This window comes from Rhopalosiphum padi, chromosome 1 (assembly GCF_020882245.1).
Source record: "Rhopalosiphum padi isolate XX-2018 chromosome 1, ASM2088224v1, whole genome shotgun sequence".
Classification (NCBI taxonomy): Eukaryota; Metazoa; Arthropoda; class Insecta; order Hemiptera; family Aphididae; genus Rhopalosiphum; species Rhopalosiphum padi.
This window is the reverse complement of record NC_083597.1, coordinates 45,747,313-45,760,647: the sequence shown is the minus strand read 5'-3', so window position 1 is coordinate 45,760,647 and position 13,335 is coordinate 45,747,313. Positions and strand designations below refer to the sequence as shown.

Below are 13,335 nucleotides of genomic sequence, written 5' to 3'. Positions count from 1 at the left end.
AATTTTTTAATTTATGTTTGTATAGTTTAAAAACATAAATTTATTAGAATCATTATAATTAAAAAACGTCTAGCGACCCACAATAAATTCACTCGAGACTCACCATAGGCTTAGTTGTTATTAGCTATAAATACTTTAATACTAACCTAATTTACTCTGCATACATTTTTCTTTATCATTTCAGTATGATTACATTTTAATTCCAATTCTCTTGGTATAATATTTCTTTGTAATTGTTTTTCTTTTCTTTTATTTTTAATTATTTTCTTTCTACCTCCATTAGTTTCAGTTATAGGATCAATATATTCTGGATCATTATTTATTGATACATTTGATACTGATTCCATCAAAGGAAGAAAATCAGTATTTTCTAAAATCAAATTAGCATCAACAGTTGATGTATTTGGTTCAATTAATATTTGATTAGTTAATATTCTTTTTGTATATAAATTTAATGGTCTAAAACCAGTCTCAGCATCTTTAGTGGTAATGTTATCATTATTTTGAAACAGTTCTGTATTCATGCATGATGTATTTGTTTCATTAGAGATCTCAATCAATATTGTATTATTTACTATTTTTTCTTCAATATTTATAGGCTGTACATCTGAAATTATTTCAACATCCATGTCTTCAATATTTAACTTTGGTACAGAATAGTTCAAATCAGCAGTTTCCTAAATTTAGTTATTATTATAATATTAAATATATTTCTTTAAATATATATTAACTTAATATTTAACGTGTAATAAAAAATATTTATTAATACTAATAATATTGTATTAAAATTATTATTATAATACTTTAATACTTAAAGATTTTAATTGTAAATATAATCTATTAGATATTTAGGTTTACCAAAAACAATATTTTATGTGATTTTAATTTTCCACCCTAATAATAAAATATAGAATTCAATAGATTTAAGTTAAATTTGATAGCTTAATCTTAATTATTTGATAAATTGGACCAACTTTAGTAAGTTGAACAGTTTCTAATCAAATAATAATATAATAAAAAAAAACTATTTTTATAATTAAATAGTATTTAAAGTAATACCCAGTAGTATACACTTAATATGAATTTAACTATTCTTCAATTTATTCTGCATAATATCCTATGTATATATTATGAAATCAATTAAAAAGAATAATTAAAATATTATAAAATTATTTTATTTTATTTCTTAAAATAGGTATTCCTACAAATGATTAGGTATCACAGTAATAAATAAGTATACAGTATTTACCTACTGTTGAATGATTTTTAACAATATAATAATTAAAAGTCTTACATAAATAAAGTTGTAAACCAATAAATTCATTTTTTCATACCTCTAACCAGTCTAACCACCTTGACACTTTTTTAATGGATTCATTATAATCCATTTCTTCTTTACTTTGTGTATCATTTTTTGTTTTGTTCAAACCACATTTAATGGTTTTTGAGTTGAACATTTTAAATATCTAATTAACTTGTTGCAAATAAATAATAAATTGTGCATACAATAATAATTGTAATTACCTATTAATAATTATTATTAGTAAGTAATTAAAATTTAAAACAATGATCTACTATAGTAGCCAGTAGGGAATTGTATTATCATAATACCATGATAGTCATCATATAAACTTTTGGAGGGAAATAATTTGTGATAAACTTCAACACCAAAACATATAATGAATTTTATCAGTTACACCAACTAGTAAATAAAATAAAATAATGTAGTCCCATATTATATCACCATGAAATAATTAAAGAATAATTAATTCAAATTGAAATGCCAACTACATCTTTTACTCTTGGAAATAGTACGTTTTGCTTTAATAATTATTAAGTTTACACTAAATAGCATGGGAAATAGTACATTTTGATATAATTTGGAAATAGTTCATTTTGACACGATTTTAGCAATGGAAATGGTGCGTTATGCAGAAATCATGAAACTTTATGATCATATATACACTGGAAATAGTACGTTTTGGCCAAATCTGAACACGCCATTCGATTCCGCGCGGTTTTTACTATCAGAAATGATATATAACTCAAATTTGATATTTTTGGCAATAGCACGTTTTGCATTGTCGTCCCTCAAATTAACTCTCCTGTAAATGACCACCGTGAGTCGAGACATTGTTTCATTACCACTTTAAATTACATCATTAATATACTTATAAACAAATTATAATCTTAACAGAATTTCTGTTATTTAAAATAAATAGGTTCTGGGTTAGTTAGGAATTTTGTACAAAACAACAACATTTACACGGTTTATACCGGAAAACTGCTTCAATATGAATAATTGCATTGTTATATTGTAGTTATATTTTTATTTACTTATCTCGTGCCTGCACAGCTACAGCTATGAGCGAAATCATTATTTATTAATATAATAATAGAGTATAATTACCTATTACGTTTTGCAATACAATAAATTATCATTTTTTATATTTATAATAATTGATGAGTAGTTGTGCTGTTCTACGTTATATATTTATATTCATCGGTATATTTAGTTCAGTGAATGTAGGAGTTATAAATTTGGAAGAAAAATAAATAAAAATATAAAAAATATGAAATATCACAAATAAAACCTTTCGCGATGTTCCGTGTAAAAAAATTAAACTTTGAGCTCTATAAAATTGTGATATAAAACTGATGTTAAGCTAAGTACACCAAAAATATACAATAATGTACTCAATGGTATAACTGATTGCTGAACTTTTTTCAAATGTACTTATTAAAAACTATTAAAATAAATTTAGTAAAAACTATGACCAAGCGTGAATAAATGAATTATGCAAAGCCAGCAAAGTAATTTATTGTAAATTATTATAAAATATTATCTATAGATAATTAAAAATTTTAACAACTATCAGAGATGATAATTTATAATGCAATTTTTGTAGTATTCTTAAAATTATAATTAAAACATTCCCATTTTCAATATACTTCACGCACTCACGTTGACTTACACTTACAACGGGTACAGATATAAGTATATTATAAATGCATTGCAGAATAAAGCAAAACAAAAAAAAAAATTGAACATTTCGTTGTAAAGTTAATAATATTCCGTTAAAAGAATGGTGTCAAGTAAGTCATTGTAAACTAATATTATGTTAAATTTGTGTTCAGTGATAAATAATTATCCAAGATAAACAATTATAAGGACAGTAATTCACTAAAAACGACGAAATACTAGTTTTTTTTTTTTTTTTTATACGTCTACAAGTGGACATACTGTGGCCCATACGAAAATAATAAAATTGATTATTTTTACGTTTCGACGCTAATATATTGTTTAGACAACACAGCTGATCATAGATGTAAAGTTTCAAAGTCATAAACTTACTCCTTCAACCCGAATTCCGCATAACTTAGTTTTAACAAACAAAAAAACGATGTAACTAGGCCTGTAGTTGACACAGTACGCAACGGCCGCAGCTGTAACCGTGACCACTACCGCGGAATACCACCCGAGTACCAGCCGCTGTAGCCGTGTGACGTAGTGGTAAATATTTAGATATTCGTATTCTCAACTTATTTAAAAGTCAGAGTAACTTGACGTCTATCTTTCACTCTTATAATAACAAAACAACTTTAAAAAAAAAGCGTCCACAGTCGCCTTAGCCTATATGAAAAAAATAAGGGTATGGAAGTGGTTTTTATTGTTTTTGTCTAACAAGCGCTAAACATATGATTGTATACGTGCTCTATTTCCAACCCACTGATTGATATAACGAAGCGATAAAAATTCTGAAAATAGATTTAAGTTTGTTGTCAAGTCAACTTGACTTCAACGTTCCCATATTCTTGGTTTTTTGATTTTAACTTCCCTAAAAATTTATATATGTCAATTTTTAGCCACACTTTTTATACTGTTTTTAGGATTTTGTGGGATAATTATCAAATAAGAGGGAAATCTATCTTAAGTAGACTTTACGACAAATTGAAATCTATTTTCTGAATATTGCATGCATGTTAAAAAAAAAACAGAAGCACAGTTTCTATTTTTCTAAAATATTGAATCTTCCTGTGAAATCGAACTGTGCTAATAATAATAGTTATTAATAACGATGTACTCGTTAGAAATCCCTCACCTTTCGGTACTCCTTCAGTAATCTAATCAATCTACTTTGATTATAATAGTAAAATATTTAACTATAATAACAATAGCAATAAACATATCGATACATCATAAAATATACTTACTGATATAAGTTGATAACATGTCGTCATCACTCAGAATCGTTTTTCGAGTATGATGAATGATAATGAATTTATGAACCATTAAATTAAATTTGACGAATGTAAAGTGAAATAAAATTTAATTTTTAAATAATTTTATAACTTTTTTATTTTTTTTTTATTTATTTAAGTAATTTACAATCTATACAACATTATGTACAATAGGCAAATTTGATAGTTAATAATGTGAAATAACAGAATTTAACATTTAAGGGCAGGCACTCAGCAGCACCACCCGACCGAATTTTATAACTTATAAATATAATCTATTTAAACATCAATACATTATCTGGTAAATTGTAAAATACTGTAATCAACAAAATAATTGACTATGATCTATTCAAGACCAATGCTGTTAATAATAATTTACTTGGTATGATAAATACTTTATGTAACATACAAAGATGACAGTGTTGTGTAATTTTCCTCACCACCTTTATTTTTAAACGACATACAATTACATTGTGTCTGTGTTTTTTATGAGGTATTACACGAGGCGCGTTTTTTTTATTGTGGTATCCCCAGTAGGCCTAATCCACATCGTAAGCGAAAACGCGCGAACGTCGATCGACGACTATTATAATTGATAAAGTTAATCAGATTAGTAATTGCACATTCTCATGTATATTATGCATCTTATACACCAATATAAGTAATACATAATATAGAGGTAATATAAACAAAAAAGAATTATCGAATTATAAGTTTAATAAGAAAGTTGTTAATTTAAATTGAATTTATAATTTTAGTTTTGTCGTATCACGGTATTCGCCCAATTTCAACATACTAGTGTTGAATTTAAATGCTTGCTTCAGATTCTAAACAAATAAGCGAGGCTCTAGGTAATGAAAGAGTCACATATCGTTATAAGTTCAGGAAGTCAAAACGGGTTAAAGTTTATTTGGGTACCTACTTATCGGATTTTGTATTAAAAACCGGGTAAAAATGTTATTGGTTACGGGTTTTGCGTTCAAAACCGGATGCAATTGCTTATGAATTTTGTGTTTGCATTGAGTATAAATGTTTAATTGTGTATGGGATAGGGTTGTGAGGTATAAAAGTGGTATAAATCGTTTACAGGTTGTGGATTTTGCGTTCAAAACCGGGTAAAAAATGTGGGATTTATGGGTTTTGCATTCAAAACCGGATGTAATTCTTTATAGGTTTTGCGTTCAAAACCGGGTAAAATTTTGAGTGTAGATTGTGTGTAAAGTGCTGTGTAAATGGGTTTCAGGTATGAAAAAGGGTAAAAAAATGTTGCGGGTGTCCCGTTTTAACTTCCTGAAATTACAATTTGACGGAACTAGAATATAAAAATTACATATTATACATTTTTATATAACAATAACAACCATTATAAATTATTGATTAATTAACAAAAAGTTTTTGATTAAAAATTATTATAGGTAACATATTTAAATGCATTTATTGCATGTTCTTGAGTTCGTGAAATAAAATTTATTGAACAAAAATATTGTTATTTGAAAAAAAATTAATTACGTTACATAAAAGATGTAGGTATACTATTATTTAAATTCAACACGTTTCTAATTCTAAAATTAATCTTAATACATAAATATTATTTTATGATAATAGGCTACTGTATATTATATAATACATAAATCAATAATAAATATAACTATTTGTGATATAATAATATTATATTGTAAATATTAGATTAAACAAACAGCTATTGGAGATGACCTATTAAAATTACAATACTATAGAGTTTTTAGTCGTTAATAATACAATAATTGAAATAAATAAATATTGCTTACCAAATGATGTATACAGCTAATCTAAAGCTAGACTGATCTGCCTGATCCTATATAGCTATATATTTAAAAAAAAATTCATACAAAAAATAATATACATACCTATTATAATAGTCTTTTTACAAATATTTAAGTGTATCTAATTATTATTGAATACACCTTTTAAAAATACAATACATTCCGTGGAGTTTTGCACACATAATATGAATGCATTAAAATAATTAAAAATATAATATGCAATAACTATGTGCCTATAATATAATATATATTTAGCTCAATAAGCAACCTAAAAATAAAAATATAAATACGGTTTGCGCTGTTTTACAAACTTCAACACTGTATTGCATATAAAATATCAAAAACGCAGGTAATGTGTACATGTTGTGCGTGTTTCCGGCCGGTGATAGTAAATGTATTGGATGATTAAGTGGTGAACGGTGATGCATAAGGAGACGACAACTAAATTAATTAATAATACAAGAATAATATTATGCGGTTCAAATAATACAGAGATGATGGAATACGAACAATTTTTATTCCGAACAACTAAATTGCCAAAGTCCTCTAGTCACTGAACTAATAGACTCATATATACTACATTACAACTACAATAAATACTAAAAATAATTTAATAGACCTATATTTACCTGTACTTATACATATATGAAATATAGACATAATGTTTAAAATAATTTTACTTGAATTAGTCACCTAGTTTAGCTGTGTTGGCCAATAAAAAGACTCGAGGCCAGATTGGACAAACTCGGTCCACTCGAGTTTTAATATCAACGACCTACAAACAAATATTATAATCTGTGTAAGTCCAATATATTTTAATCTCCATTTCTTCAATTTTAAACTCTTGACATGTTTTCGGTCAGCGGCTCTTCATGATTTGAACTGATAAGTTTTACTCAATATTTCGTCGAGTTAATCCGGCCCTGTGAAGACTTATATTAAACATTAAAGTAATTTCTTACCACCACTTGAACTTGCAATCATTTTTCTATAATGTACGTTTAATTGTTATTAAACATTGAGGGTACATAAAACTATTTCAGATTTGTGTTTTGTAGAATAAGAATCGTGGTTAATTTAAAATTGCATTCATTGTTGACATGTGCATCTATGAAACTAAAACGGCGTAATGATTTATAATATTCAAAATCAAAAGAACAAATTCTACTTGAGTAAAACGACACTAAGAAAATTAAAAAGAATTGATGAATACTTTTATATATTACAAATAAAAACTTTAATCGAAGACGAATAAATATTACTTATGAAAATAAAAACTGATGTGTATTATATTAATTAATGTTTTCGAACAAAATTGAAATAATAAGAAACAAACAATTTATGGGTATATAGTTTATTAGTTCCTTTTACATTATTTAGCCAGCATATTATTATGTTATTACAATATATTATAAAGTATATATAATATAAAATATTAATAAATAGTTTGCGTTTTATATAATGTCTATAGCCAATATAGGAAAATAAGAAATAATACTAACTCTTAAAGCACTATAACTTATAAGTGGTAAATAGGTATAGCCATCAATTTTAAATACTATTTATGATAAAATGTATAATAATATCGAATTTTGCGCTAACCATTTTTCGACAGTTATTTTGTCATAATTCAAAAATGGAAAACCGTAGAAACTTAAAACTTTTTATAATATTTTATATTTTTTTTAATAAGTATTTATATTATAATTTTTTTAATATTATGGTAACATTTTCAAATTATTTTGACTCTTTTTGAGCTATTTATAGACGATTTGAATTGTTTACTTTTTTACAACGGTGGATATTTGCCTGTATAATAACTAGGAAATCTAAAAAATATACAAATATGGTTATTTTTTATAGAAATTTTGTAGAAGATCAAATTTGAACAAAACTATGTTTTTTAACAATGAATAACGATATTAATTATTTCGTTATAAATCAAAAACATTATTCGTGGGAACTTAAACCTCTTACGTTTATATTGTATCACTATGAACTTAAGTATACACAATGAAATTTTTGATTTATTTTAAGATATTTTGTATTTGTACTATGACTAAAAATAGATATAACTAAAAATTATATCAACCTACCGTAAAACTAAAAGTAAAATAAATATCTTTAATAGATTTATCAGAAAAACATTCATCATTAAATATATGTTTAGTGTAAAGGCTAAAAGACCATTTCTGCTTATACATTGATAAATATACAGTGTCCCGTGAAGATTTACCAATTGCAATATCTCCTGAAATAATGGAGATATAATAATTGGTTTTATAATAAGATTCACTGGAACAAGGACTATAAATATTACATGTTTTAATTTTAATGTTTTGGTAAAGAAAAGTACAAGAAATTTTAACCTCACTTAACTACAAACTATAGATCTATTTACAATCTATAAAACCTCTCAAAGTTATAAATCTAAGAATTTTATCAACTACATATTATCATGTACACAAACATAAAAAAAACAAATCGCTTAGAATGAAATATCTAAATATTTTTTAAAATACATTTTATTTTATTATTTAATTTAATTGTTGATTTAATTTTAGATTATAGTTACATTTTTGTGCAACAAAAAAATAATATTAAAACCCAACGCATTTTCATTAACTCTAATAATACGACCAATAAATAATAAAATATTTTATTTAAAATTTATATAATCAATATTTTATAGTGTATTATTTACTCGCATAAATTATAATTTAAAACCATACTGTACAATATAAATTTAATGAATTTATATCACAGATGTTCTTTTTTTAGGTATTAATTATGAACATTATTAGTAAATAGAAAATTATAAATAATAGGTAATTAAGTTGACAATCCATTTAAAAATTGTGTTTCCAATAAACTGCTAGTCTATAACAGTAAACGATTTTATATCTAATGAAGAAAATCCCATACACCTCATACATTTTATTTATTAATTTATTAAAATGAAAATTTTATTAGTGATTATTTTAAACATATTTTATTATTATCCATTAATCACAACACAAGGTATTTACATTTTATTATTATTATTATTTTATTTTTTTTGTATAAACATTTACCAAGTTATAGAACGGCTCATAGTTATGACGTCTATCTGTAAGAATATTTTTTTTGATCTCAATTTAAATAAATCAAATTATTTAAACTAATTAAACAAAAGTTTTTTATTTTGCATTATTATTAATTGTATCCGTTTGTTTAAGATGAAAATGCAAAACCAGTAGTTTGCTTTTTAGCTGGAGAAATGTGGAATAGTCGGAATACAGGTTATATATTCAATGTAAATGAATTGCCAGAACGTTGTAATTTATATGTAGTAGGTCAATTTCCTATGGACCTTGGTGATGAGTTCGGTATACTTAAAGAAGATGAAGGTAATTATAATAATTATAAACATTTTAAACAAACATATATTTGGTTGATTGTAGATCACGCTTTTCTTATGTTATTTGGGATGAACAAATGACTACTTGTAATACATATAGGATAGTCTATTTTAACAGACAACAGTGATAATGATAAATTTAGTATGTATACAAATAAGAGAATTATTGTGCACAAAAAATGTTGTGAGGTACACCTTTTAACTTCACTATTGATAACTAATAGCTTAATAATGACAATATAAAAATAATCAATTATTCAATACCTATTACCTGAAATAGTAGATCTAATTCTCTATATATAGGATGCCTAATTACAAACACAATACAAAATTAAAAAATCAACTTAATAAAATATAGAATCATGTTCTATCACAGATATTATTTATTACTTATTAGTTATTAGACAGTGACGGTGACCAAATAAGTTTGGGTAGGTACCTATTTGTGAATGTAAATTAAGTGAGTTTTTCGGTAATAAAAACTGTATATTAAATACTCTATCTAATAATAATTATATTTTAATAAATATAGATGCAATGATAAGCTTAATAGAAGCTAATAAAATTGTTTACCTACGAGTTGGATTCAAATACGAGCAAGATTGGTACTCAATACTTTGTCCAGAGGATGCAAATGTAGTTAAGACTCAAAAAATTGATATAATAGTCAATTTTTTAAAAAAACACAACATTCGTGGTCTTTTTATGTGGTTTCCATTTTTATTAAAAGTAAGTAAGATAAGACATAATTAATTTCGCATAAAATTGTACGTATTTAAAAGTTTTAATATAAATTGTATATAAAATGGTTAATTTTTACCATGTAAAAGTACAACAATCAAAATCTTATCATTTCTTCCATAGGCTATTTTTAAAAATATAATATAATATATTGAAAATAATAAAAATATTTTGCATTTTATCATTATTGGTATTATTAAAAACATATTTCTTCTTTTGGGATATGACGTGTGAATTGAATTAACTGCAAACTAACACTTGTGTTGAATTGCACCCGTATTTTTTTAAATTATAGCTGATGTATAACCTGAGGTTGGGTCAAGATTAAGTGCATTTTTTATACATAATAACGTACCAGTATACTTATTAGTTGGTATTATACGTCTCATTAAAACTCTTGGTTAAAAAAAATAAAATGTATGCAAAATAAAAATAATTTATTCTATTCAAAAATGAATATATTATTATTTATTTTGATTAATTATAATATCTTTTCTTTTAGGGTGACATACCAAATATGTCTCAAAAACTAAATGATTTTATCACTTCGATCAAAAATGAAGTAGAAGGATTAAAAGTTGGTATAGAATTTTATGCATTCGAACAGATATCAAATAAAACTCGTAAGTAATATAAAACTTTCATAGGATATTTTTATATTTCGTAAATTATTTTTTTATATTCTAATTACAACAATAACATTCTTTAAGGTATTGATTTTACATTGATAAATGAAGTAATAGATCATTTTGTCATTGATTTTACAAATTTAAACGAATGTGATGCAAATTCGAAAAAATACGGTTTGGATCCAATAACTAGTGAATCTATGTTATCCATAGTACGTACTTATATTTAAATATAGGTAATATTTGCAAACTTGAAAAGAATAAAATAATAACTAATAATTATTTAGGAAGAAATTACAAACATTGTAACTAAATCAGCTGTGGATCAATCAAAATTGTTTGCTAAGATACAAGCATCTGTTAAGATACCAAGCGATCTAGTTGCAAAAGGTGCTTTGACCGTCACAACGTATTCAAAAGTATGATATATCCTACATCTCAATAAATAATTATATGGTCATGTTTAAGAAGGGGAGAGAGGTAACCATTTTACTGTATATATTTATATACACAATAAGTTTTCGATAAAATGGTTAGATTTTCATAGATACTTGAAATGTTATCCAAATGTTTATATTATCGTATTCTATTAACGATAACATTTTCAAAATATTTAAAAAATTTTTTATTTTTAAACGTAAGATATTTTAAATTCGTTTGATTATATTACATTTTATAATTATTGTTTATTATTTAAAATTAAATTAATCAAAAACTATACTTAAAAATATCTACACATAGCTAAAAAATTTTTAATTATTATCTAGGTTTAAATTGTATTCCTGTAAAATTCCCAGATTTCTCAGATATATTTTTTTATTTATTAGTACTCCAATTATTTTGAAATAATTGTTCTGGATTTTTATTACTTTATCTTCCAAATTACAAACTAACTAAGCTACTTACAAAATGTACATTAATTTATTATTTTTTGTACAATCATAATTTTAATTTTTTTCCCTTGATTTTAGAGTGAAGTAAGAATAGTTGATTAGTTATTATGATGTGTTTTTTAAAGTTTAGACGAGTATAAAGTAAATAAATATTTTATGAGGTACTTTTGTTCCAATTCATTCCACTTATAAGATACTATAAATGTTTTCAAAGTACGGCGTACAAATAGTATTTAGATTGTAGTATTTTGTATATCATTATCTTTTAAATTATACACGTTTGTGGAATTTATCTGAAAATGACATTTTCGTTTTAATTACAGTATTGTGACGATCAAGAGGATTCATCTCGATGGTGTGGGAACCCTTCAAAACTTTCATATGATCAAGTAAATATATTATAATAATATAATATAATTAATAAATAAAATGGTACTAAGGAACCTATCTTGAAAAGAGACGTGTCCGGGAATATATTTGCTTTTCAGTTACTCGTCGTTAAAAGTTTTTTAAATAATTTTAATTTTAAAAACATAGTTTTTCTAGAATACAAATATTATTCTGAAATTGTATCACCATGTCAGAGTTGTCCATATAGTTTTAACTATAGGATATATATAATGTTTGGTTATTGTTATTATAAATTATTATTTAAAAAATTGTATTCTTTTTTTTCAGGGAGCTTATGTAGCACAGTTATACAGCGGAATATTTATAGAATATCTGGATACAGATGATTTCCTGTGCAACTGTGGTTGTAAAAAATTTCCTGTAACAAATTTAATCATTGATGGATGGCAAAAATGTGATTTTACAACGTGTCCTAAACTAGATACAAAAGCGATTTAATTATGTAACTCACATTTATAATATGTCATATATTATCATCAATATTATTTCTAAAATATCATTAATTTAAATGTTAATCCATTAAAAACAATAATACAATTAGATTCATTTCATTAAAAATTATATTATATTAGTCGTAATTTCTGTTCAATTAATATAACTTTTAATTACATAGTATTGTTCTATGAATATATGACACATTGATGTATATTTATAGGGTAGTATTTATTTTACTAGGTATTTGCAATATGATAGGTTGATTTCATTTGTACCAAAAACATTTGATTTATAATACAAATAATAATAATTATTATTTAATAATTAATTATATTATTATTATTATATTTTATTATGTAATTAATTTCTTATTATTACTTTTAAATGATATTGTAACTTATAAGTTTAACCTATGTGAACCTCATTATTCATTATATTATCCAGTCAACTGTAAGATATTGCATGTCATCAAAAAAATATTTCGTTTATACGAGCTGTTAAAGACCAATACTGTAAATGTTTAATGTGTTGCGTACGGTAGTAATGAGAAATGACTAACGAGTTAAACTTAATGATTTGATTTTTAAAATGAAAATATTGATAACCACGCTTTTAATGTTAGCACTAGCACATCTATCAACTACCAGAGGTCATTCAGATTACCGATAATTTTTAATAGAAGACGGTTTATGAATTATTGTACGCTCTACCCTATGTTTATCAAAATCTAGGTATACAATTACGTGCAAACATTTTTAATTGATTATGTTGATACAAATACG

General features: G+C 24.5%; 1 protein-coding gene across 1 annotated transcript; it reads left to right on the top strand.

The window, feature by feature from the left end:
• The first annotated feature begins 9,268 nt into the window (after window positions 1–9,268).
• LOC132917800 (uncharacterized) lies at window positions 9,269–12,756 on the top strand. Its single transcript, XM_060978723.1, has 7 exons — window positions 9,269–9,433; window positions 9,977–10,173; window positions 10,688–10,808; window positions 10,896–11,026; window positions 11,102–11,233; window positions 12,031–12,096; window positions 12,386–12,756. The coding sequence occupies exons 1-7, from the start codon at window positions 9,304–9,306 to the stop codon at window positions 12,554–12,556; spliced, it is 948 nt and encodes a 315-aa protein (XP_060834706.1). The 5' UTR covers window positions 9,269–9,303; the 3' UTR covers window positions 12,557–12,756.
• The last annotated feature ends 579 nt before the right edge of the window (window positions 12,757–13,335 follow it).

Coding starts and splice junctions, on each gene's coding strand:
- LOC132917800 (XM_060978723.1), top strand. CDS start 9,304: ATGTGGAATAGTCGGAATACAGGTTATATATTCAATGTAAATGAATTG. Junction 11,027..11,101: donor GTGAATCTATGTTATCCATA/GTACGTACTTAT, acceptor ATAATTATTTAG/GAAGAAATTACAAACATTGT. Junction 11,234..12,030: donor CCGTCACAACGTATTCAAAA/GTATGATATATC, acceptor TTTTAATTACAG/TATTGTGACGATCAAGAGGA.